The sequence below is a fragment of the Tenrec ecaudatus genome, chromosome 18, assembly GCF_050624435.1.
Source record: "Tenrec ecaudatus isolate mTenEca1 chromosome 18, mTenEca1.hap1, whole genome shotgun sequence".
NCBI classification, from domain to species: Eukaryota; Metazoa; Chordata; class Mammalia; order Afrosoricida; family Tenrecidae; genus Tenrec; species Tenrec ecaudatus.
In genome coordinates this window covers 57,954,260-57,982,165 of record NC_134547.1, presented here as the reverse complement: position 1 = coordinate 57,982,165, position 27,906 = coordinate 57,954,260, and the positions used below count along the sequence as shown (strand labels likewise).

Below are 27,906 nucleotides of genomic sequence, written 5' to 3'. Positions count from 1 at the left end.
ACTGGAAGAAAGGGCTCACGGTCTTAATGCCAGCATTAAGACAGGCAGAAGCAGCAGTGTTAAATGACCAAAGAAAAAAAATTCAGTATTTACATAAAGATGGCGACGTTGAAATTTAATAACAGTTGATCTTATTTACTGGTGACCTGAAAGCCCTTACTTAGCTAGAAGCAACAGATAAAAAGTACCATCATCATTTTGTTATTAAAAAAAAAAAGGTAAGTGCAGAAGTCAAAAGCCAAGGAGCCCTGTGATAAAGTAACTGTAAACGACCACTGTAAGGACCACTTAAAAGGCAATTTCCTCAGGGGAAGTTAGGGCACCGAGTGCGTAAACATGGGAGCGCACACCATCAAACACCAACCCCATCCATCGAGTCCTCGGACAGGGAAGATCAGCATGACCTTATAACCAATGATTGTTTATGGTGACTTAAACACACTCCTTACCATGCACGACTTCCAATATATCAGAGCTATTTTAATTCTGAGATACAGGCTTCTGTTTAGGAATTCTAAGACCTATATACCATGAAAGTCAGGGTTCCCTCATCAACCAAGACTATGACATGGTTTTAAATGTAATGACCTCACCCAGACACTAGTTCTTTTTCTGAACTGACCGTGTCAGTTTAAAACAATGCCATTCTATTATGCTAAAATACATTTTTGCAAAAAGTCAGAAATGTAACAATTAATGAATACGACCATGGAAAATATTTGTAAGGTGCCATATGGCTTGGCACTTTTTTCCAGTTCTGTATTTAAACAAATAAAAAAAAGTTACACTCAATTTGATAATGAACTGATTAAACAAACAAACAACAAAAAACCTTACACTAATTCATCTCAAAAGGTCCTACTAATAGTCTTGTTTGGAAAACACTATCTATATAGCTGTGAACGGTTTTTGTTTCCAAAATAGAGAATGGAAGAAAATGTATTTTCTGCACAGATGAATTTTCTAAGACTAATTAAAAAAACAAAACAAAACAAACCCAAACAAAACTAATGGTTTATCACCTAGCATTGTTTCTTTCTTTTTTTTTTTTGGCAAAAGCATGCAATACAAAATACACAAAAAAGCAGCGATCTGAGACATGATTGAATACAGTATTATCATTGTAGCTGATAGATGACTGCCTCCAGTTTAATATGCTGTTACACACGGGAAGAAGCTCCAGTATCCCTTTATGGTTGACTTAAGATAAAAAATATAGATCCCTGAATAAAGCAGAAGCCAGTCTGTGACTTCTTCAGTCATTTCAGTAGGACAGTATCATTTATGGAGAATATCTCCTTTCAAACTCATGATAACAGAACAATTGAAAACAGATCTGGTGCAGATTAGTTACTGGTAATAAATCAAAATTTTGTTCAAAAAGGAAACAGGGTGCTGAAACTAGTATTTAAAAAGGATACTGCAGCTTTAACAACTGTAAACTTTGTGTTAGAAGGCTGTGGCAGACAGCTCTGTGCTACTTGTTTTTTAGCTTGTAAATAATGCAGTCACATCAGCAGTTCTAAAATGCCATGGTCTACAGGAACACAAAAGGAAACGGGGAAAAAGACCAATCAATTCCAGATTGCTTACTGAAAATGCAGCTGAAAGTAAAACACAAAATAAAACAAAACTGAGAACAACTGGTTGGGGGACTAAAAGTCCCTCTGATACAAATGTTAAGTTCTTGACCTGATTTTAAATGACATGAACTTTTAAATTAAGATGAAGAAAAACAAAAGGGGGGGCTTTACAAATGGGAAGTCTCAATTTACTAAAATAATGCCAACAAGTTAAGCTTGCATAGAAAAAAATTTTCAAAATATTACTGGCTGCATGCTTAAAATATCAGAAATGCAGGTATTCTAATCATAGTGCAAAACCATGGCAGTTGTGATGACTGTTCCTGCCCTAGTACCTCCAGTTATCACAGTTTCTGGTCTTGTAATCAATTATTTCTACCAGCTAGAAGCCACGTCTATGTGAAGATGCGCGGCACATGCGCCGTGCTGCTAACTAACCGAGTTTGAGGTCGTCACCACCTAAATTAGAGCCCGGACTAGGGTCTTGTTGTCTTCTTGCCTGCAATGGAAAAATAATAACGTGGGATCAGAATGTGTTTTGAAATTAAAACACAATACACGCAAATACAAGATACAGCAACATATAACATTAAAATATAAATAAATAAAAAATATATAAATAGATTAACCAGAATCACATTGTAAGAGACAATGGAACAATTAAATCATGAAGATTTTCCCACTTTCCTCAAAAACAAAAAAAACTCACCTTATTTTACATTCATGACCATACATTTATATATTATGCATAAAGAATGTGAACATATCACACTTATTAGCTTATCACCTTAGTAGCAACCTTTCCTTTTTAGAAACAGCTGGTATCTAAAATTGATTGTGGTGATGAGTGAACAACTCTTAAAATGTTTAAACTATCAAATTGTATGGTATATATGATATATGCCAGTAAAACTGCTAAAGGTGGGAGGGGCAGGTGATATGTATTGGGTACCCACTAAGTGCTAGGCACTCTTATAAGTACTTTCTATGGAGGAACAGTTTAATTCCACCCAACAATGTGTGGCACAGGTGTTATTATTTATCCCCATTTTATAAAGCCACTGAATCACGGAGAAATGTGCTAGTGAATTGCCATGTCATTCTGAATTCCATCTCTGCTAATTTGGTGTTTCTTTTTTTAAGTCAACTGAGTTTTTAGCAGACAGTAAAGTGTCTCTAAAGCAAAGCTAGAAGTATAAAGAGAGTCCTTGGTGCATACAAAAGAAGTCTCTGTTCCAACACCACTTAAGAACCAAGAGGTGCCCCTAATAAAATGTAAAAAAAAAAAGAAAATGATTAGGGCAAAGAATGTACAGATGTGCTTTATACAATTGATGTATGTATATGTATGGACTGTGATAAGAGTTGTATGAGCCCCTAATAAAATGTAAAAAAAGAAAAGGAAAAAAAAAGAAAATGATTAGGGCAAAGAAAGTACAATGGAGAGCAAATGCTTTGAGAATGATTTGGGCAGGGAATGTATGGATGTGCTTTAAACAATTGATGTATGTATATATATGGACTGTGATAAGAGTTGTATGAGCCCCTAATAAATTGTTTTTTTTAAAAAAAGAAAGTACAGATGTGCTTTATACAATTGATGTATGTATTTGTATGGATTGTGATAAGAGTTGTATGAGCCCCTAATAAAATGTTTTAAAAAAAAAAGAAAAAAGAGGCTTGACAGTTACACACACAAGAGCTCAACATTCACTTTACAATGAACATTCTTATTTCAAATACTGATGGCAAAGAGTGAACAGTGAACAGCTACCAACTCATAGTGTATACAAGCAAAACAACCCACGGCACGGAGTCTTCATTCTGACTCAGCAACCCCACAGGGTAAGAATACCAACTATTCCATTTAGCTACATGTAGTATGTTAAGGATCACCAAGGGACAGATGGCTTCTCCACTGTCTATGTCAAATTTTGGAAACAAAATTAACACCACCACCACCACCAAATCACATTCCGATTTAAATTCTTTACATCTAAAACAGTTGTGTGAAAAAGACCATGCTTGCTCTTTAAGAAACGATTTCAACAAGTCACACTTGTACTCTGAACCTGGCCCTCTGTAGTCACAGGGTTGATTCTGACTCTGTGTCTGTTAGGAATGGAATAGAACCGCTCTGTAAACTGACTGTCATCTCCTCTTTGGGAGTGACTGGTGGATTCAAACTGCCTACCATTTGCTTAGAAGCTGAGCTCTTACTACTGCCCTACCAGGGGTCCTACTAGTTCTTAGCTAAGATCCTATTTGGTCACCCTTTGTCAAGAGCTGGGTCCGCAAACTTTTGAAACAAGGACCAGTTCACTGTCCCTCAGACCCGTTGGAAGGCTGGACTATAGTTTTCTTGTTCGCATTAAGCAGAATGCACATGGACTAAATCCCGGCACATTCTTTGTAGGGAATAGGCAGGTCGGAGTGATGTAGGACCACAGACTGTGAGCTACGAGAGGGAGTCATCTGCACCAGGAAGCCAATTTTGGTTGCTCAGAGAATCAGGGCTACCTGTGGTACAGGACAGATCAATTCTGAAATGCCAGTGATGGTGATACACGCATCTGCTTTCAGTCAATGAAGGTTAGAAAGAGGCTGAGCCACGAGGAAACGCTGAGAAAAATTCATCCTAATTATATATTTACAAACCAAAACTAACCCATCACTACTATCCTGTGAGACTACTTTAGCTTTTGTCTTGCCACTCTGAGCAATTTTCACATTATGGGATGAGTCCACAATGAGTGACCAGAAAGTGTCACCAGGAGCTGGAGTTTCCTGACCGTCCAGTCATGGTTCTATTTAAAGTTGTCTGTTTGGCCACAGAATGGAGCCCAGGCATACAGGCCTGTTACTGTGTATTTGAGCTTGACATTCCTGTTTCCGCTGTACAGACAAGATGGAGGGAGACGGAGGGTCAGGGAGAGGAAAAGGGAAGCTAGAGGATGAATGGGAGAAGACGGGGAGAGAGCTGGGCTTGGGATGCTGCCACAGGATGGAGACAAACACAAAAGCAGATTCAAATTCAGGGAAAAGGCGGCTTCCCTAGGGCTGGAATTCAGCAACGGGATGGGGCCATGGGACAGAGGCTGAACATTTTGGATGAAATTCTCTTAGTTTATTAATAAGCTGAGTGAAGTGATGGCAAAGAAACGCCCTGGACTTGATGCTTCTAAGAGAACACGGGTCTGTCAGGTGTAGTTCCTTTCTCCTCAGTCGACCCAAGTAGGCCCTGGAGTCTAACCTATTTACTAGCAGTTATTTCAGCACAGGCTTTTAACATAAAGCAGATGCTCAGGCGCCTGACTTCAGAACACATGTTTTTAATATTTATAGAAGATTATTCCAGTCCTCTCACTACCAGTTGTCTGTTTGCTCTCAGTCAGTAGACTGACCCCCAGAGACCCAACAAATCGGGCTCTAGAGGCAGTCAGGAGACAACTCCAAAAGGGGAGGGCAGTGCTCTAAGCAGGCAACCCCTTGGGCCAGGGCTCTGCCAGAGCCAAGCATGGGGCTGACCAGTGACACAAAAGAGCTTGGTTGATTTCCACTCTACTATTAACCAGGTCATCAAGGCAAAGTTAAAATATTTTGATGGCAAAATGCCCTACTACCTACAAATAGCCATGATTTACTGAGCAACCACCAAGTCTATACACTGTGCTCATCACTTTACATCTGACATTCAGAGCAGCGAAGGCCTTCAGAGACCTGGTCCAAAGGTCATTTACAGATGGCAACACCTGCCAGACCAGGAGGGCGGAAGTGATGTCCCAAGGGCACCAACTGAACAATGCATGCTTACTTCAGAATGGTCATTAATATCAGCTTTCAGACTCACTGCCATATGCCGACCCCCCATTACTAAGGCCGAAGGAGACACAGGCAGATATTTTAAGTCCTAATATTGTAAGAAAAGAAGCTAATAAAAAATCACTTTCCCTTTTCTCCTGCTCTCTCCCCTGGTTCCCTGAGGTGAGCATGCTACCATGAAATGTGTTTGACTCCATTATTTTAATCTCTCTTCTATCTCTCCTTATTCTCTATGACTTTATTATAATCTATATATATGTAAAAAAATCACTTTCCCAAAACTCATTTCAAAAAGGTGAAAACACAGTCTGTACAAAATGACAAACACTTGTCAGATCAGTAGACTGCAAGAGCTGGTCCAACAGGCAGACAAAAAATACCTAATTCTAGGGGGTGGGGAGGGAGGGGAAAAATGAGGAGCTGATAGCAAGGGCTCAAGGAGAAAGCAAATGTTTTGAGAACGATAATGTCAACAAATGTACAAATGTGCTTGACACAATAGATGGATGTATGGATTGTGATAAGAGTTGTAAGAGTCCCCAATAAAATGATTTTAAAAAAAGAGAGAGAAAATGAAAATATAAACTTCACTGCTTAAGAAAAAAAACAACAAACCCAAACCCAGTTGTTACAAAGCAAGCATCACCCTCAAGCAACTTTATAGGTATGGTAGTTAATCTTCTGTCAAGATGCCATGCTGCCCAGGGTCTCTGTTCAGGTGCAGATGTTGCTTCAAAGGCATTTATATGTGATTAACATGTACAATTAGCTGATTTTAAAGTAGAGCAGACTATCTTTCATAAGTGGGTCGGCCTTATTCAATCATTTGAAGGTGGTAACAGCAAAACCATCCTCTTGAGGGAAAGATGAGGCTTTCTACTCCCCAAAAGAATTACAGTCTCGGAAACCCACAGAGAGAGTGCTGTCTTGCCCCATATGGTGGTCGTTCTGCACCAGCATCAGCTCGATGACAGTCATTCTCTTTACCGCAGCCCGAGTCCACATTCCCAGTTCACGCTCCTCTGCTGCCCTTTCCCATGGGGCCCATCACAGAGCGGCCAGCACAGATATGGTCTTATGCTGACTTTGCTCTTACTCAAAACGGGTGCTAGTATAGTTACTGATTTGGAAACTGAAGGCTGTAGGAACTTAAAACAAATAGACCCCGAGTTGCTCTCCCCTCCCCCCTTTTCTTGGACCACACAAATGGGAGGTTTAAAAACACAAAAGCAAAAACCACATAAAACCTTGTGCCTGTTTTAATTTCCAAATTGTCTTCACATAAAATGTTCCTGTGATTTGAATGAAAACTGCTTGCAGAAAAAGCCATGACTTACCCATTCTGACATTAAAGACCACTTGCTTGCAAACACATTATAGCCTAACCCAAATGAAAAACATTCTTAAGATGACAAGAGTGAGACCTGATGCCAAGGGTTTAAGTGGAGAGCAAATGCTTTGAGAATGATGAGGGCACTGGATGTACAAATGTGTTTTACACAAATGATGTATGTGTGGACTGTCATACGAGTTGTATGAGCCCCTAATAAAACGTTTAAAAAAAAAGATAACAAGAGCGAAAATCACTCACACGAGCCAACAGTTTGCTATAGTTTGGGTTTAGGAGCCAATCAGTCAAAGGCAATCTGCAGACACTGAGACGCTGTATGAGCAGGTATCAAACAGGTGACAAAACTATTTCCAGGTCAGCTATGATCAGAGCACTCGCTCTAGCTCTCATCAGCCTCAATCTTGCTCAGACAAACCAACCCTGAATGACAGCTGCGGGATGAGTAACTGAAGAGCGTGCCTGAGGAAGAGGTTTACTTACAGACAGATTGTCAGGCAGCAGAGGCAACAGCCTTGTTGTGTGTGGCAACAGATACCACTAGGTGGTCAGGTCATTTCATGGAATGATGTCTGAGATAATTTTCTTCTTTTAAAAGTCTTACCTTGTTATTTTATTTTAAAAAATCATTTTATTAGGGACCCATACAACTCATCACAATCCATACATACATCAATTGTGTCAAGCACATTTATTTGTACACATGTTGCCATCATCATTCTCAAAGTCTTACCTTTTTATTAAAGCATGAAATCCAAAAAAGCTCACTGCACTGAGTCAATTCCAACTCACAGAACCCACGTAGTCTCCAAGGCTGGACATCTTTAGGGGAACAGACAGCCTCATCTTTGTCCCTTGGGGCAACCGGGGGGTTTGAAAGGTTGTCCCCTTGCAGTCATCCGTCCAATGCTTACCCAACAGTGCCACTGGTACCCGGGGGCTTTGAAAAGTTTGTGGAAAAATGGAAAGAACAGATAATAGTATTCACATCCCCCCACCAAAGGGAAAAAAAAGAGCTTTCCCACCAACTTTTGGAAGCCCCTTTGTATAGAAGAGCACGCCAATCACTGAGTGTACAATGAATAATGAATTTTCACAAGTGACATCACCTCTAACGAGTCCTCAGATTAAGAATACTACCAGAACCAGGGACTCATCCCCTTAACTGCTCCTCTCCCAGGGCAACTACTACCTTGTTTCCAACTACGAACAGTTCAAAATCCTCTGCTGACTGTTAACGTACAAGAATCTTGGCAAAACTGAGTTCTTCACGATTAAGGTGAAAACATTCCCCTCCCCCCATCTTGACAGACTGAATCTCTGGGTGGAAGAGAGCAGGAGGTAATGAGTTGCTGCTGACTCTCACTTCTAAGCTGGACCTACCAGTGGGACGCTGGACAGCAGCACACAAGAGGTGGGTGTTAACCCTGTTTTGTAGGCAAGGGTCACAGAGGATCTGCAACTTCCAAGTGTCACCTGACCAATAGTAACACTGGGATTCCAAACGAGAGCCCTGCCATTATAAACTCTTTGCTCATTCCATGACAGCAAAGGCTCCCTAAAATTATGGCCTTTATTCCCTGAAAGCATTCCAGGGGCCCCAGAGAGACCCCAGAACAAGCATGACACTACTTCACCTAGAATGGTACTGCTTATGTATTTTCTCCATTAGGATTCTGAGGAAGACTTCAAATGCAGGATCATATAAAAACGACAACACGGAACAAATACAGATGGCAAGTTGAGGAATCTTCTTCACTCTTCCTTCACACTAAATGCTCAATTCTGGTCAAGATTGTGGAAATAAAACTCCACAACTAAACTCCTGGCCATCAAAGTAGTTTCCAACTCATGAAGCCCCTACAAGGGCAGGGCAGAACTGCCCCCATGGGTTTCTGAGACAGGAACTCTTTACGTTAGTAGAAGCCTTGTCTTTCTCTAGTGGAATGGATGGTGGTTTTGAACTGCTGACCTTTCAGTTAGCAGCCGAATGCTCATAAACACTATGCTGCCAGGGCTCGGGGCTGAAATAAACAGGCTCCTTTATCTCACTGGAGATCTTTCACTTGCCAAATTAGTGGTAGTCTGAAAGGTTTAAAAGCTCTGAAAGGTTTAAAAAAGCATGCTTGTGACATATCCTTTTTCACAAAGTCAGCAAAATAAAATAGCTAAATTCTACAGTGAATAATGGATTGGACACTATCTACATTTGACACAGTTGGTGAAATGAAAATATTTCATTTGGAGGAGCTTACTAATTGATTTCAGGTTAAGGACACTGATGAAAATTAGAACTCTCACCACCACCCACCTCTTGGGATCTGGTGTCCTACTAACTGTTTGTCGTAACCTTACTGGTACATTGAAGGCTCCTGGTCGGCACTCTGACACGTTGGGTGATCCAGCCGGGAGCAGACATCCTATGTCTCAGTTCTGCCAGGAACTAAGGCTTCCAAGGACCATTTAGTGGGGTTGGGCCGCCCACGGTGACCACTGTTCCTTGGCGCTAAGCTCCAGTCAGGCACCAGGACCACCCACTGAAACCATTATTATTCTTTTCTGCCTTAGCCTTTTCTTTTCCAGGCAAAACCTCTTGTGGCACATTTTATTTTTCAGCTTAATCATCTTTACGGGCGATGTGGAAATAATTTCTCAGTGCTAGCATGCACACTGGGGGTGGGGGTGGGCTCTTAAAACATAGGGAAGTGTGCTGTATACGGCTGAAAGAGAGCAGGTCCATTCATCTTTCTGAGGGTCTTAGTTACCTCAGCTGGAAAAATAAGATTAGCTGTGCCATGCCTCTTAAGATGTGTGAATCACAAAGGTAAAGTAACAGTTTCCCACCAATAGTCTTCTTTTAGGAAAATGGAGTTCGGTTGCAGAAAATAAGCCGTTAGAAATTAAGTATGGATTAAAAAGAAAAAAAATGAAGTACCAAAGTATACACACCCAAGTGCCAAGTACCCCACCACCTGCATGTAACCCCCAGTGTCAGCCCTGGGGCCCGGGCCTGACCCCATCCTCTGGATGACAGAACTGCTGTCTTCACTTAGTATCTGCGGGGGCTACCGGATCTTAGATCACTGATGACAATGCAATGTGGTCTGTGTGCCCGCTGCCTTTCAGAGAACTAAAAGGTAGTCTTGTTCGCAGACAGTTCAATTAGCTGGAGCCGGCCCTTCAGAGAGCTTTCAGTGCTGGCGTAGTACTCAGCGCTATCACTCACTGCAGACTTACAGGTTCCAAATACTGTCCTCAGGGCTTTACAAGCACCGATCATTTAGTTTTCACACAATTTGAGAGAGGAAACTGAGGCTTAAGAAAGATGGGAAGAAAAAAATAGAAATATGGGCAAGTTGATAGCGCAGGAATGGAAACCAGAAACAGTCCATCGGAGCAATGGGGCCTGATCCCTTTCTCAGTCACCTTGTTCATATATAAATTCTCACAGTAGTTTTCCTTCAAAGAACATTATCCCCAAGTCAAACCAACCAAGCTCACAATTTACGAAAGAAAAACCTTAGCCTAAGTTAATCTAAAACTTTTATTAAAACAAAAGAAAATTTTTAAAAGAAGAAAAAAAAACTTTCTTAAATATTATCTTATTGCCAAACATTTATTCTTCAAATATAATATAGCTAAAGAGTACTTTTAGGAACCTAGTCTTAGACTGATTTAGAGATACTGTTATAACTTGCTCCAAAGACTGTCCAACATGCATTTCTCTACCACAGCAAGTTCTGGGCTCCGTTGTCTCCACATACACTGTTCCTTCTGACTGAAGTGCTCGCCCCAACTTGCTCACTCAGCTGGCAAACTTCCCCTCGTCCTTCACAGGCCTGCAAGTGGATTCTAGTGAATCCCGTACAGAGAGGCGGGCTCAAGTGGTTTTCTCCTTCAATACCAAAGCCTTCTTTTTAAGCCTCCGGTCGTCTGTTTATATACATACGTCTATCTTCTGTTGAGATTCAAAGCTGCTGAAGGGCAGAAACCATTCATTTCCATCACCATCTTTCCCAGCCCCTGACATAAATCTTAGTGGGTTACCTGTTAGCCTACTAACATGTAAGACCAGCAGTTTAACACCACCAGCTACGCTACAGGAGAACGCTCAGGGTCTCTACTCCACAGAGAGTTAGTTCTACTCTGTCCCGTGGGGTTGCGATGAGTAGGAATCCCCTCAGTGGCAGTGGGTTTCTAAGAGAATATAGAATCTGGTGCCCTAGTGGTGCAGTGGTCACAGATGTGAACTGTAAGGTTGGGTGTTCAAATCCACTAGCCACTCCTGTGGAGAAAGAAATGGAAGTTTGCTTCTGTAAAGATTTCCAGGATCCCTCAGGCCAAGGTCTATTTTGTCTTACAGGTTTTAGCGTGGCAGAATGGACTTGTGTATTAGGCTGGTAGTATAGAATCTAGCACGAAGAGTTGGGGTTTGCTAATTAATATAAACCAACAATTCAACATGGTTTAACAATTTAAATGTATAGATATTAGAATCTTTTCAGAGCCCATTAACATTCTTATTTGCTTTAATCTACAGGCTATTCTGTAACTCTAGTTTTCAGACAGGCAGGAGAGAATCTGCTTTTTGGAGATCTCCCGTGGACAATGTATAAAATACTGTGATGTTTAGTGTGGGACACAAAATCAGGGTCGCCATCTCACAGCGTTTACAGTAAAGTATAGGGCAGAGAAGTGTCCATATAGAAGGACACAACAAATTAACACTGAGGTCGGACTGTGATGGGCAAGCAGAAAAGCACCTTCTAGGGAATGAGCAAGAGAGAATGAGCAAAAAGGTTCAGAGGTGTAAGATAAATAAATGTCTACTGTACATTTAAGAATGCCTCCAGATTATAGGTACAGCATTCCGAAAGACAATGGGGTGGGAGAGCTGATCCCCCTAACTATGAAAGCTGCAAAGACAATACATACATGGTCTATGTCCTTCCTGTCTTTTTTCCTTAGCGGCAAAGTATTCTTGGGTACATCCTCAGCTGTTCTACCACATGCCAGTTCATGGGCTAAATTAATGCACCGCAAAAGGGATCAATCAGTCATTAAAAGATACAGTAAGAACAGCTGATACCTAGTTAGCCTTTACTCCTGTATTTCCTCATTCAATCCCCAGGAACTGGAGGAATTAACATCACTCCTACTTTATGGATGAGGAAACGCAGTCAGATGAAAATAAACTGCCTAAGGTGACAACAGTAAATGACAGCTAGCCAGATCAGCTGTCTAGCTCCAAAGTCTGGGCTGAGAACTACTCTCTTTCTTCATACACAGAAATTTTGATATTAGTATTATGCATATAACTTGTGCTTTAAAAAACAACACCACAGTTTTCTGTATTATATAAAATTGATTTTTTTACAATGACTGAAAATGATTAGTTTACTGATATCCTAGTGACTGAAAAGTATTGGTACTAAGGTTCACGTTATAGACTTAGGATCCTGTTTATTCCAAACAATGAAAGTTTCAACATGTCTGTGACCAGTGCACACAAGTTCTCTCAGAAATATACTTGTTGTCTTAGTCTCATTAGGGAGGGATCTTCAAAAAATCGTTAATAGTGGCTTCTGAGGGGTATCTGCTGAACCAGTTAAATTCAAGGCAGAGAGATCAACTCGGAAGGTTATGGCAATTATGACAGTTGGCATTACAATAATACAATTGGTATTATTTGGATTTACAAAGGGGTCTTGATAAAAATTTTCTTGAAGGACACAAGACCATCCCTGGGGCTTACTAGAAAGAAGTGCTAGGAGAACTGAAAACTGTATTGGTGAGAAAAAGGCCAGTAGGCTGCACAGAGGAGACAGTCTCCATCCCGACAAGGCATCTATCTGTTCATTGTAAAGGCAGTAAGGGCCCTTTTAAGTCAATGTGTTGGAAAACCGTACTCCAACCCCTACAGCCCTGATCTTACTTTCAGACTTCCTTTTGTTCTGCAAATTTAAAAAGAACAAGACTTGAGTTCAAAGCTGCCATTTTGACACAGTGTTGACCAGACGACAGGATTTTCTGGGTCAGAGGGGAAGCAAACACTGCCTTGAGAAGTGTACAGACTTAGGTGATATGCCAAGAAACAAAAGTTTCATGATGAGCTATTAAATTGTGTTAAGTGTGAATTGTACGCCAGAAAAAAAACTTTTAAAAAACTGCTGGACATTTTTATATTCTCGATATCATGGTACTTTTAACTGCCTCCTATGCATGTGAAAGTTAACACTGAATAAGGAAGACCGAAAAAGAATCGATGCATTTGAATTATGCTGCTGGTAAAGAATACTCAAAGTACCATGTCAGCCATAAGAACAAACAAATCTGTCCTGGAAAAAGTACAGCCACACTGTTCCTTACAGGCAAGGATGGCGAGACTTCATCTCACATACTACGGACATGTTATAAGGAGAGATCAAATCCTGGAGCAGGACATCCTGCTTGGTAAAGTGGAGGGACAGTGAAAAAGAGAAAGGCCCTTGACAAGATGGACTGACACAGTGGCCGTAATAATGGGCTCAAACATTAAGAACAATTGCGAGGACATGCAGGATAGGGTGTTGTTTGTTCTGTTGGACACAGGGTTGCAATCAATTTGACTGTATCTAGCAGCAACATGATTGTGCAGGAATACTTTTCTACTTACTCTCATATACCATAAACATGTATCAGTCCTTGTGATTGTTAAGTGTTTATGTGCTATCTTTTTCTACTTTACTGTGTTATAAACTTGAAGCATATGATATAATGATGTTGAACCAGTATTTTTAGTTGTTAGTCTAATTTGTTTTACTTGCATACATTTTGTACAGAATTTATATTTCTGAACAGTCCTATGTATACTTTATTAATTTTTATGGCAGGTCTACTTAAAACAGAGTATATACTTGTGTGTAGGAAAAAAAGTAAATCTCCAAGTCAAGAGAAGCTACCAAAACGGGGCAAGGGTCTTCAGTGTCGAAGATGGAACTCATGGGTAAGAAAATTATAAAAACATACAATAAAAGTGATTACAAAAATGGGATAATGAAAAAAAAAACAAACCAACAGGATAATGATTAATTCTGAAGGGAAGGAGAGGGTTGTAATTAGATATGCAGTAGGAAGGACTCCTGGGGTTTTATTATTTAACCTAGATGGTATTTTTCCCCCTTATTTTATTTTAATAAATCATTTTATTGAGGGCTCTTACAGCTCTTTTAACAATCCGTATGAGGAACTGATAACAAAGGCTCAAGTAGAAAGCAAATGTTTTGAGAATGATGACAGCAACAAATGTACAAAGGTGCTTGACACATGTATGAATGTATGGCTTGTGATGAGTTGTACAAGCCCCTAACAAAATGATTTTAAAAATCCATACATACATTTTATCAAGCACATTTGTACACATGTTGCCATCATTTGACATTTTCTCTCTACTCGGAGCCCTTGATATAAACTTTTCCCCACTCCCTCCCCAACCCCTGTGAACCCTTGATAATTATTTGTATTTTCATATTTTACACCGTTGACTGTCTCCGTTCACTTGGTTCATCCCCCCCCAGGGGGAAGTTGCATGTCAATCACTGTGACTGGTTCGCTCTTTCTCCCCCTTCTCCTTCCACGTTCCCCCTACCCTCATGGTATCCCTACTCCCATCATTGGTCCTGAGGGGTTTATCTGTTCTAGATCCTATCTGCTGAGAGCTCTTATCAGTACCAGTGTACATGCTCTGGTCTAGGAAGATTTGTAAGGTAAAAGCTATTACTGCACCCTGGCTGGCTCATCCCTTCCTGTGACCCTTCTGTGAGGGGATGTCCAATTATCTACAGATGGGTTTTGGATCTCCATTCCGACCTGGAAGGCATTTTTATGGGTTAACCTTACAATAATTCATTTAACTATATACTCCTATTATGTAGATTTCTGTATCTGTATTTTACTTCACAATAAAAAGATTATTTTTAAAAGTCATTGTTAATTCCAATTTTTTAGTAGTTAAAAAAACACCAAATTTTCCTTCAGTAGAAAGATTAAGTTGGGCAGAGGCTGTACACTGGTACATATGAGGGCTGGAGGCACAGGGAATCCAGGGTGGATGATACCTTCAGAACCAAGGGTGTGAGGGGCGATGCTGGGAGAGTGGAGGGTGAGTGGGTTGGAAAGGGGGAACTGATTACAAGGATCCACATGTGACCTCCTCCCTGGGAGAGGGACGGCAGGGAAGGGGAGGAAGGGAGACTCCGGATAGGGCAAGATATGACAAAATAACGATGTATAAATTACCAAGGGCACATGAGGGAGGGGGGAGAGGGAAGGGAGGGGAAAAAAAAAAGAGGACCTGATGCAAAGGGGCTTAAGTGGAGAGCAAATGCTTTGAGAATGATTGGGGCAGGGAATGTATGGATGTGCTTTATACAATTGATGTATGTATATGTATGAACTGTGATAAGAGTTGTATGAGCCCCTAATAAATTGTTAAAAAAAAAGAATTGTACAAGCCCCCAATAAAATGATTAAAAAAAAAGAGAGTAAGTTAATAGCCAAAAAACCTGTACTTTTACAAAACCAAGACATATTCACAGACAAATGAAATGCATTACCATTTCCCCAAAGTTTCAATAATGTTAAAAAATAACCAAAAACATTCTGATAAAAGGTCATTTTTACAATAGTATGAAACATAACCATTAAAATAAAAGAGTTAAGTTACTAGACCAATAAGTCAAGACAAATAAAGCTTGCCAGAGTAAATTAATTAATGAATATTTAGTTACGTAGTTTTAAAATTAAGAGTTTATAACAAAAAACATTGAAATAAACATAAAACATGCCTTTTTAAAAGTGAAAAACAAAATCACAGTCACATGTTTAAAAAAAAAAACATCGCACACACACACACATCACAAACATAGCCTGAGAGTTTTGGGGAAAGTACTAACCAGTTACTGCCAGCAGCTGTGAAACTCTCACCTCCATTTCCTCCCGATGAGACCGGTCTCTATCCTCAAACTCTCGGGTTCTCCTCCGAGCCTCTTCAAAGGCCTGTTGTGCTAGTGTATCCTCCTGCTGTCACAGGGATACAGGACATGGAGATGTCATTCTGACAGTCACTGTCTAATGGAATGTTTGATTTTTTTAAGGAGATAAGAATCCACATTTAAAAAATTGTCAAGAGGTTCTTTTTAGAAGAAAATCCACGATTTTCTTATTTTGTTAGAACACTGGAAGCAGTAACCATGCCCAACTACATACTAACGTTCAAAGGTGCTTCCATTTTCCTTGCTAAATAGGAGGGTAAGTGAGTCGATTCTGATTCATAGTGACCCTGTACAGTGAAAGCAGAACTGAGCCCTGGGGTCTCCTGCGTTGACATCTTTCTGCGAGGGGCTGCTTGTCGGTGAGCACTGTGCCACCAGGGAGGGAGCTCCCTAAAGACACACAGAGAAAACGGTGCTCCTACTGTCCTGCAGCTCTTTGTTCATCTGACCTTTAAAAAATAATGGACACTTAGTGTAGGCAATAGTATTGAGGTACAGGAGGGAATAAACTAAAAAAGGAAAAAGTGAAGGTAGAGCCTTACCTCCTCCCAGTCATCAAAAGTAAATTTAGATCAAGCCAGTATTTAAATCAGAAGCATAAGGCAGGAAACAAACAAATACCGCCACCACCAAGTCTAGCAAATAGTCTATGATTTGAGATAGGAGAGGTACTTGCTAATCATGACACTAAAGTCTGAACTAATAATATAAAGACGAACAGAATTGATCAAATGCTAAAAACTAGCAAATACACAAGAGAAATTAGAAAGACAAACAAAAACCACGTTACATATAACAAAATGTATCCTAGTCATGTCCCAATGAAAGGCTAACAAACTGCACAGAAAGGAAACCCAGACACTGCAAACTAAACATGTCCAACACCGCCACTTGCAATTTCATGTCAATTCTTCCCTTCAGTACATTCTGGGGGTGGCACCACTGCTCTTGAAGTCATTTTTGAGTCTGTTCTTCCCTTTGAATCCGGGCCAATAAACCACTAAGTCCTACCCGCTTGCCCTAAGTATTTTGGAGAACTGCAGTCTCCTCTTCATTCCTGCATACGTTCTCCTGGCTCTGACACCTCAGAGCTTTTCTCACCTGCATGACTGCAATGGTCTTCCATTCTGTCACCCCTGCCGCCCACCTGTTCTAAAGCATCATGGGCCACCACACTATCTCGTTTAAGAGTCCTTTCACTGCCGACAGCAGTGATACTCAACTTTGTAATTACACATTTCACAATACTGGGTCTTTTGATAACACAGAAGAAACTTGAAGATCTAAAACAATACCCCAAACTCTCTGATGCAATGTTTGGAGATATAAGATTTTGGATCATATGAGGGTTAAGTAAACAAAGTATTGCTACAAAAATCATAGAAACCTTAATGAAACAAAATTATCAAAATACGGAACAATTGTTTCATGACATGCCCTCCATCTGGGTCTAGAGCAGTGGTTCTCAATGCCGCAACCCTTTAATACAGGTTCCTCATGTGGTGGTGACCCCCCCCAACCATAAAATTATTTTCGTTGCTACTTCATCACTGTAATTTTGCTACTGTTATGAATCAGGCGAGCCCTGTGAAAGGGTCGTTCGACCCCCAAAGGGGTCGCAGCCCACAGGTTAAGGATTGGTGGTCTAGACGGTATAAAGGAGGTCCTTCCATCTCTTTAACCCTCCCCCACAGAATTTGGCACTTCTGTCATATTAAAATGACAGTGTGGGGTATCCTCGAGGGACTCAAAATCATGCTCCTTTTAAATTTTCTCTGCATTATGAGAAGTCTGAATGAAGGGGCAAGATCAGGGCTAAAAGGTGGGTTGGGGTAAGGTTTCCCAACAAAATTAATATATTAGCCCAATACTTACCTCACAAGACAACTGTAAAGATTAAATGAAAATACATAAAAAGCATGTGAGCAGACAGCATTCAATAATTATATTACTCAATATACATTATTTTACAAATATTCATGGACATATGAAATTTACACATCTGATATCATTACACACATCTATTCTCCAAATGCACTCGAGAAACCAGCCACAGCTGCAAAAGGCTGCTGCTCTCAAATGTATTTATGTAGTCTGGAATTGGCTAGGACACATTTCCAGATGACAGGATTTTTCTTTCACTTCTGTCCTGTACATTCATCTATTTACTTTTTCATGTATTCTACGAATAACTAGTAAGTCTCAGTTACAGAAGAGGGCATTATGCTTGGTAGAGTACAAGGTCAACAAACAAGATGACCCTCAACAAGATAGACAGGTTGGCACCGTGGCTGCAATACTGAGCTCTAGCACAGCAATGGCGGTGAAGATGGCCTAGGAGCAGGCACTGTAGGTTCTGCGGTATATGTAGGCTTGTTACAAATATAGCTACACATTATATATATATTATGGTATGATACCATTATTTCAGAAGCCCTTTCTGTAGCCATGAACTATAAAAATGGGAACGTGTATTTAATGAATAAAAATTTAATTTATGTAAAAAGTTGAACATATAATCTGTAGAAAAAAACAGACATTTTCCATTCTCTGTGGAAACCAGCGTGTCATCAATGATTTCACGAAAATCCAAGGGAATAAATCTGCTGAAACAGCATAATCATCTAATTCAAAGGCAACAATTTAACATGTGCAGCTGCAAATGGTACATTTAACAGACAATTCTGTAGAATCTAATCTTTCATTTAAATAAATGACTTCTAAATTAATTGGTCTCACATTTTTGTAAAAGTACTAAGAGCAAAGCTGTTTATATGTTGGCTCCAGTAACACAAAAACCCTACAAACAGCTAAGGGAGACCAGTTATACCAGGTAATTTCAAAATAGAAAATCTGCTATAATTCCAATAATGGGTAGACACACAAGGGTTGGGGTACTGATACTGAATTATATTCAAAGGCCTTGTGAACAGATTCTTTTGGATTTTCTAAGCACACATCTGCAAATACTTATGTATCTTCCTCCCTCAACCCTTAAGTCTTAGGCCTTTCTTAGAGAGCTGTAATTCTGCAACTACATTTGGCAAAATATTCTGAACAATTTTATATCGGGAGAATTTGATAGGTCTTATTTTACAATACAGAATATTTTTCAAAGGAAGATACACTGAACCAAGGCAAAAAAGATAACATCTGTGAAAATATTTCTGTAATTTGTAACAATGGAGTGATGACTCTCCTGCATTTACCACCTTTGTTTTTGAGACAATAGGAACCTCAGCATCTGTGAGAAGGCATCTTCTTACGTTTTTATATAGTCTGCCAGAGAGTCAAGGGGAGGTACCAACAGTTCCAAGTTATTAACTATTACTAATTATAGTCTTCTAAGGAGGACTATCAGAACTTCTATGGGAAATGAAAAGACCAACTAGAAGAAGAAAAGTATTTGTACAGCTTTCAGAAAAATATCAGAAAAAGACTAGCTACAAATATGGATAAGAAACTTTTAAGAAACATAAATGGATATTACATTTTAATGTTCAGATCAACATAAAGGCATACATTTTAATTTTATTTAAGTGTACACAGATATACTATTTCATTTTTTAAATAAAACATCTACTTTTGAAATGTTTTAACTCCAGCTGTAAAATAAAACCAATTTGTGGGTCAATAAAATTTTTAAATGATGATTTTAAACACCCTTCTCACTGTCAGGAATGTCTGTTTATATATTTTTTATAGTATGCTCATTCTACTTACATACCAAATTATACTACAGCATGACTTAGGTAACTAACTATGAATGAAACAAGTGAATTTGCAAGAAATCTGTCTTGGGTTCATTTACTAGTTACTTCTGCATGTGTTTTAATTAAAAGAAAGAAATGAAGATGTGTTGGGATACAAAAAGGGCCCTGCTTGCTGGCTCACCCCCTAAGCTCATCAGCAAAAGAAAATCTCCATTAAAGAGGGGTGAAAGTCATACTTCACAAAATGATCCATTATCACACCCACGAGACGGGCTTTAGATCCCTTGAGCAGCAGTGCCTCAGAGCCTCTGGAGGATGATGGCTAAGCAGTTCTCTTAGCAGGCCCACTCTCTTTCCCCGGATCACTTTGTAAATGTCTGGCTAGTGGCCAATGTGATTGATTGCAACATTAGCTTTCCAGATTTTTTGACAATGAAGCCTCTGTTGTTTGACACTATTCCCAGGCATAGATTTTTAATGCTCTACTCTAAAATAGCTTTCTTTGATAGAGCAGCAGCTTGCCCTACCTGCTTGGATTAGAACGTGGGTCATAGAGAGCTGGGGAGAGGGGTGGGAAGTAGATCTTGACTAAAATGTTCTCACTGTTGTGAGAATCAATAGCTTTTCTTGAAAAAAAAAAAAAAAGCTTTTCTTGAATTAATGCTTCAAGGAGTGGAAATAATGACCTTTCATTAATTTCCAGAGCTCCTTAGGGGTTATTTAAAAAATATTTTTGCTAAGTTTGTCACTGCTTTTTGAGAAGATCAGTCATTCCCACAGTCCTGTGCCTACATTTTATTTTGAATTGTGTTTTCTCTCTTCTATCAGTGTTCTAAAGATTAAGAGTAAATATGAAACGGGGCAATTTTCTGAAGTTGAGGTCTTAAAGTCAACAGAGGGGTAAACCCATAGAATTTAGAATTACCACAGCAAAAACTTCTCAAATCAAGAGCAGAATGTGGGTCTCAATATCTTCAGATTCCTCAATACCACTTAAGCGTAATACTTTCTATACTTACTCTTCAAGACTGGGAAAAATGGGTCTCCAGACAAGGGATGATTAGGAGCTAATAGCGCCTACAGTTGCCCTACCTGGGCTCGCTCTTCATCGAACTCCAGGCAGCCCATACCATCCAGTCTCTGTAGGTCAATCCAGCCTTTCCAGATAACACAAACTCCATTCAGAATCATGGGCGCCTTCAAATACACCTAAGGCACAGAAAGGAGGGTGAAAACCAAGGGAAAACCCAATCACGGGATTGAACTTACACATGTAGACTCTGAGGTGCTTTTTAAACAAGATGGATTTACTATAAAATTAAGAATTATAACAAAGTACATAAACTATAACATCTGACCACATGTTATTCTATTATCTGGCCAGTGAGAATTTTAGTCATAATTATTGCAGATTCATTTTTAAAGGCTGTAAAAACATTTGTAGGATGTGTAAAAACGGTAGGGGATTCTTGAAGTTGCCATCGTTCTTCTAGCTCAGTGGTTCTAAACCTTCTTAATGCCACGACTCCTTAATACAGTTCATGTTATGGTGACCCCCCAACCATAAAATTATTTGTTTTCCTCCCATAAAAATTATTTTCGTTACTACTTCATAACTGTAATTTTGCTACAGTTATGAATTGGGTAACCCCTGTGAAAGGATTGTTTGACCAAAAAAGGAGTCGTGACTCACAGGTTGAGAACTGCTGTTCTAGCTGAAGCTGAGACACTTCACTCTGACTTTTTTTTAATCTTGGGCAGGATAGATGGAAAGTGTCCGAAGTCCACTTACCTGCATTGCGTCGCTCTGCTTGAGTCCCCCAGAGCCACCAAGGGCCAGGTTCTCCACACGGCCCTTCAGTTTTCTAAGCTACCTCCCAGTGTCACAATAATGCGGTTTTAAACATTTTTTTTTTAAACTTAAGCTAGCCAGAACTTACTTCTACTGCTTTTTAACCAAAGAATCTTTACTAATATAATCCACATGTCATGTCACATTAGATGACATATGGTTTATGCTCAGGTTTCCAAAGTCATTTCAAGCTAAAGTATTGCCACCTTTTATATGTAATTTAATTCAAGTTACTTCAATCTTTAAAAAATAGTTTTAAGATCACACCAAATGTGTAGAAACAGCTACTGTAACTCTAAATCTAATTAATTCAAAAACATACTCTTGAAATTGTAAAATACTTTTATAAATATGAAATTAGGACAATTTAATCTCTACATTACACTTGAGTGAGAAAATTAGCCAAGCATCCCCCTACTACATCCAATTCCTCCATCTGTTGCGGGTTAGAAAACTAGCTCAAATCACTGACAAATGAAAACAGGCTCCACTTGTTTTAAGGAGTCCAAGTAGCAAATAAGTTAAAGCATTTGGATGCCATCCAAAGGTTGGCAGTTTGAACCCACCAGGCACTCTGAGACCATGTCGTGGCAATCCACGTTGGTAAAGATTTATAGCCTTTGAAACTCATGTGGGTGGCTCTACTCTGACTGGAAGGCAAGAGGTTTGGGTTTATTCTTCATGCACGGAATTCAGAAGAGCACCCGAGTAGGTGTCTCAAGGAGCTTCTAAGGGGCTGAAACAAACATTTTCTCTCATTTTGTAATCCTCCCGTTTTATCAGGAAATGCTTCCATCCTTGTGTTTTGGACTTAAAAAAAAAAAAACAACCCGTTTCAGAGATGTCTTTAACTTTCTTCTGCAAAAAAATAAGTAGTTTTCTTTAACAATGTCAAGTCAATAAATGGCCCTTCAGCCAAAGTCCCTTTACCTATGATCGCCAGGTTCTGGTCATTTTCATATTGCGCTATATCAAATTAACTCACATATAGGCTCCAAAATCAGTGTGTTCTCAAGAGCAAGTCTGGGTACTTAAGAAAAGGTACAGGAGTCCTCCCTGTAAACCAGTGAGGATCACAGAGAGAAAGGTATTGCAGCTCCTATACTCTTGCATTCTAGGCACCCGTGACTGAAAAAAAAAAAAAAGTTTGAGACTGCAGAGAGCAAAACATACACCAAACCAAGTTTCTACATGTACAATTCAGTCAGTTCTAACAATCACTTCTTTAAAATACCATTATTTTAAGTGTTTTCCATTCATTTAATTTGGGCAGCTCATAAAAGTGAGCCTAGATTTTTATCATTTACTGCTGTGAACATGGCTTTCAAAATGCAGAGGAAGCAGGACTTGGATGCATTTTCACACCATGTTGAGGCATAATACACTTTTTAAAAGGAAGTTCTTTCACCTGCACAAACTATACTTTCTATGCATAAACCCAGTACTTTGTGAGGTACTAATTTGCATTTGTTGGTTTTTTCCCTTTTATTTATTTATTTATTTTAATTAATTTTGACAATTTATTGGGGCTCATACAATTCTTTTCACAGTTCATATATATACATACATCAATTGTATAAAGCACATCTGTACAGTCTTTGCCCTAATCATTTTTTTCTCTTTTCTTCTTTTACATTTTATTAGGGACTCATACAACTCTTACCACAATCCATACATATACATACATCAATTGTATAAAGCACATCCATACATTCCCTGCCCCAATCATTCTCAAGGCATTTGCTCTCCACTTGCATTTGTTGTTTTTTATAATTAAATAAAATTGACAAAGTAGATTCTCATTTTGAGGAAAAAGCTGGAAGCATTGTTATTCTCAATTTAGCTGTATCTTTAACAGTGAACCATGGGAATTCCTAGTTTTTAGAGATGTTACGAAAAATCCATTGCTAATAATTACAAACAGGCTAGAAAAATTACTCCTGAGTCACTTGCAAAACAATGATGTGCAAGTGGTCTTTGTACAGATGTTTAGCGCTCACCTCCCCTACTGAGCACCACCATGTAAACTAGGTCTACTTGTATCAGAGAAAGAGACAAACTTAGGGCTCCACTTCCCCTTCCATTTGGGCCAATGGCAATAGCCCCCAGTGACAGCTGAGCCGTTTAACCACACTTCCTTCTGTTCTGATAACTGCTGCTCCCACCCACAGGGCAAATTTCAAACTCCACCAAAGTGTCTGAGGACTACCTTGTAGTAAACACCTAAAAACAGGCCCTCCTCCTCAATACGTCTCACCAATCATTCTAACTTTAATCACCACGTCTTCTAATAAAGATTTAACACCACCACCACCCCACCCCACCCCCGCCTTCTAACAGGGAGAGGGAAGCATGCAGTGGGAGGTACATTTCACCTATGAAAGTAACCGAGTATTTTAAATGTTCTTATTAGTCATGAGAGAACTCTTCTCAGAACCAGTCAACTATAAACCTCTTTAATCATATTTTTAAAGTTCTTCATCCATGGTTTATACTGTTTAGAACGGAGGATTCAATACTCTCTAAGTCTATTTATTCATCCTAATTATCTTCCATAGTCAGAAATATTTTCTTTATAAATTACAAAATTTAAAAAGTCCATTTATTCCTGCTTTTAAAATGTCCTCTATGACAAAGGAAACCACTGATCTGTTCAGGGAAATTCCTAAATGGCTTCAGAAAGTGGCTATAGTTCTGAATCAAATCTAGTGTCTAGAATCATAATTTAAAATTATACTTATTTGATCCTGGTGATTTATTTAGATTTTCATATTTGAGTAAACATAGTTTTATGTGTAGATCTTCAAAGTAAATGTTTGGAGCTTTCATGAATTTATAAAGACCAAACCTCAAATTACAAAGAAAAGAAAATTAATCAGTTTGACATTTTGTAATTTAATTCAATAATGTCATTTAAACACAAACACATTTCCCACAGATGATGATGGCTTATAGAAAAGTTATTACAATATGACCTAGTGTAGGGATTAAATCCACTGTCCTAGAATAATAAAATATAAAATAAAATAATAAAATATTTTATACAAGAGATTCTTGCTTTTAACTTACAGATTCAGCTAATCACACACAAAATAGTTTACGTATCCTTTTAAATATCTGACTTGACGGCATTAAAGTGACTGGTTTCACATTTTGTATTCTTTGAGAAATAAGGTAGTTTAACCCAATCACCTCAAGCTCTAAATACTACTCCTTGTCACGCTATACTCATTCTAGATTGTACGGTAAATACCTTAAAGCTTTTCAGTTCTAGCTCAAGTACAGTAATAATGAATAAATAAACTAAAGGACATTTTTAAGGTGCTATTCTCCTGCAGTGGAGCATCACAAGCTCTGAAGAGGAGCCCGGGGCACTGTGGGTTATGTGTGGGCTACTAACTCCAGGTGAGGGCTCAAACACACCAGCCGGCACTGGCCCTTCAGGAAAAGATGAGGCTAGCTACACTCCGGTCAAGACTTACAACAGTGGAGACTTTCCACGGTCCTACAGGGAGGCTAAGAGCTGGGTTTTGATGCAATGGTGGGTTTGGTTTTACAAAAACGAATCAAGTATTGATGCCTCCTGTAACATGGATCAACCTGGGAAACACGACATTATGTGAAAGAGCCAGAAAAAAATGCCTCACAGGAAGATTTCTTTGTATGAAATGCCCAGCATGGCTACATCCAGAGACAGAAAGTAGATTTGTGGTTGCCAGAGGCTGGGGGAGGAAGGAATGGGGAGCTAATGGGTATGGGATTTCTCTCTGGGCTGATGAAAATGTTCTGCAATTAGATAATAGTTAGGGTCACACAATTCTATTAACACACTAGTAATAGAATACAACTAGATACCACTTTATATCCACCAGGATGGCTGCTAGGAAAATAATAAATGTCAGTGCAGGTGTACTGAATTCCTACACTGGTCCATTGCAGGTGGGAATGTAAAATGTTAAAGCCACTGTGTTTGGCAGTTCCTCAAAAGGTTGAACCTAGAATTACCATGACTCAGTGATTCCACTTCTAGGCACCTGTCCAAGAAAACTGAAAGCAGGAACTCAAACAGGTATGTGTCCACCATATGACTGTGGTAAAACTCAAGTGCCCATCAAGAAATGAATGGAGAACCACCACTGGTAACTCCATACAATGGAATATTATTCAGCCATAAAGGGACATGAAGTTCTGAAACATGCTACAAGAAGAATGCACTTTGAAAATAACCATGCTGAGTAAAGTTAGTCAGATACAAAAGGATACTTACTGGATGATTCCCACTTCTATCTGAAATACTTGAATAAGCAATGCACTCACATACTGTCATCTACCCTGTTTTCCCGAAAGTAAGACATCCCCCGAAAATAATACCTACTTACAGTTTTGCCTCTTGCTTAAATATAAGCCCTCTTCCGAAGATACCATAACTCTGGACCATAGTGGCGGAAGCCACCATGCAGCTCACTGTTGGCCCCAGTGCAGCAGGAGCAGACAGGAAGTGCGAGGTCTCTTTTAATAAAACAATAAAATAAATGTGTACCGTATTCTTCTTCATGGAAAAATAAGACATCCCCTGAAAATAAGACCTAGTGCATCTTTGGGAGCAAAAATTAATATAAGACACTGTCTTATTTTCGGGGAAACAGGGTAGTTGATGCAGACTCATAGCAACCCTTTACACAGGGTATAACTGCCCCTGTGAGTTTCTGAGACAGAAACCGTTTATAAGAGTAGAAAGCCCTGTCCTTTCTCCCAAAGAGACCTTGCAGATTGAAGTCCACCACATAGCCACTATACCACGAGGGTTCCTCTCAAGCAATGTACAGATATAAAAATTACTAATGGTTACCAGGACAAGGGAAGGCAGTATGGGACTTATGTTTGGGAGGGGGGGATGAAAAAATGCTAGTGAACTACCCTGCTGATGGGGACAGAAAATGGGACAACTATTTAGAAACAGTTTGGTGGCTTCTTTTGAAGTTAAACATCCACTTGTCACACTATGTGTTCATTCTACTTCTCTGACTTAGGGAAGCCACACATGTGCCGACAGAAAGACTTGCACTGGAATGTTCACGGGACTTCTAAGTAGGGTCAGGCCCTGGTGGCACAGTCTATCTTCAGCTACTAATCAGCAGCATGCAGGTCTGGTGATGCATGACTGCCAAACTAGAGCCACTAAAACCCCAGCTCTACGCGCAGCATTGCCAAGAGTCAAAAAACAGTGGTAACTGGTTTGAACATTGGTATTTGTGTATACACATATGCACACACAAGGGGCTCGGAAGATACTCACAAAGTTGTCCGGAGCTGTTAACGCTGGGTGGTAACTGCTGTTAGCAACCCCAGGTACAAGAGAATGAAACATCACCTGGTACTGTGCCTTCCGTAGGCTCAGTGATGGACTGGACCACCATGGTCCATAGAGTTTTCCAGGGCTGAGTCTCTGAAACCTGCTCAGCATCACAGCCACACACAAGCTTCCATTTGCCGACTAATGGCTGCACGTGAGATGTATTCGCCAGCAATTGAGGCTGGGTTCCCACATGAAAGCTGAGCATTCTCCCATTGAACCAGCACTGCCCCCAGCTCCCTCTGGGTGGTAGAGATAAGAGTTTTCCTACTGTGCATTTCTAATTTTTCTTCAATAGGTATACTTGTCGTAAAAAGAAAATATCTAAACTAACTTATGGAAAATAGCAAAGAAAAAGAATGATCACAATGCTCTGCCTTAAGGCAGAATGTGAAGAAAGAAAATGTGGAATCTGATAGAACTTGGGTTTCAATTCTGGGTTCATCAGTGTTTCTTTACATTTATTTGCTAGGCCTCACATTTCTCACATAGAAAGTCAGGGTTAAAACTTACCTTCTTCATAGGGGCTGGTGAAAATGAGGTCAGTCAGTGGACACAAAACACAGGAAACACACAGAAAAACCATGACAGAAACTGAGTGCTCCCATATCCACTTTCCACTAATGTTTCCCCATCATAATTACTCTCCAAGGGAAAGAAACTACTTCCCCAGGCAAGGCACAGCTGTTCCCACCCACAGGCCATTGAAGCAGGAGGCAAGCAGTCATCTTAGGATGGTGGTGGGTACTCAGGACATCAAGATACTCCATTAAAGAAGTCCATACCCTGTCCTTTGGTGATAGTTATTTCTGGGTCTATTTAACAGATTCTTTCAGAAGAGACTGACTTGTGACTCATCCTTCCCTTGGCCATGTGCCGCTCCATTTATACATGCACAGCCAGATAATCACTACAGTCATTCAATCTCATTTGCCGCTGAATCATAATTGGGCTGCATGGAAGGGTAAAAATAGCTTCTTCTTAGTGTATACTTTACCAATCTACTTCAAACAGTTCAATAGAGAAATCATAACATGGGTAACTGCTGAGTGTAGTTGGCACTTTATTAGACTGTGTGCTGGTATGCACATATATACACATCTAATTGAAGGCTTTAGTCAGGAATAAATGAGACTTCTTTCCCCCCCAACAGATCAAGAAAACCTATGAATGTGTCACTAACATGCTCTATAATTTTTCATT

The 27,906-nt window shown here is 39.6% G+C and overlaps 1 protein-coding gene across 7 annotated transcripts in view; it reads right to left on the bottom strand.

Annotated features, from left to right (window-relative positions):
- Positions 1–207: 207 nt before the first annotated feature.
- The window catches only part of CBFB (core-binding factor subunit beta), a 51,017-nt gene continuing 23,318 nt past the window's right edge, over positions 208–27,906 (bottom strand). Inside the window, exons 4-7 of one of the 7 annotated variants that reach the window (XM_075537707.1) lie at positions 20,591–20,707; positions 15,718–15,810; positions 2,022–2,082; positions 208–1,604 (exon numbers count right to left, since the gene is read on the bottom strand). In XM_075537707.1, the coding sequence (XP_075393822.1) occupies positions 1,489–1,604; positions 2,022–2,082; positions 15,718–15,810; positions 20,591–20,707 (387 nt within the window). In that variant the 3' untranslated portion in view covers positions 208–1,488. Of the gene's footprint in view, positions 2,083–15,686; positions 15,814–20,590; positions 20,708–27,906 lie in introns of all 7 variants that reach the window. The other 6 variants (XM_075537706.1, XM_075537708.1, XM_075537711.1 and 3 more) reach the window with 6 other exon arrangements.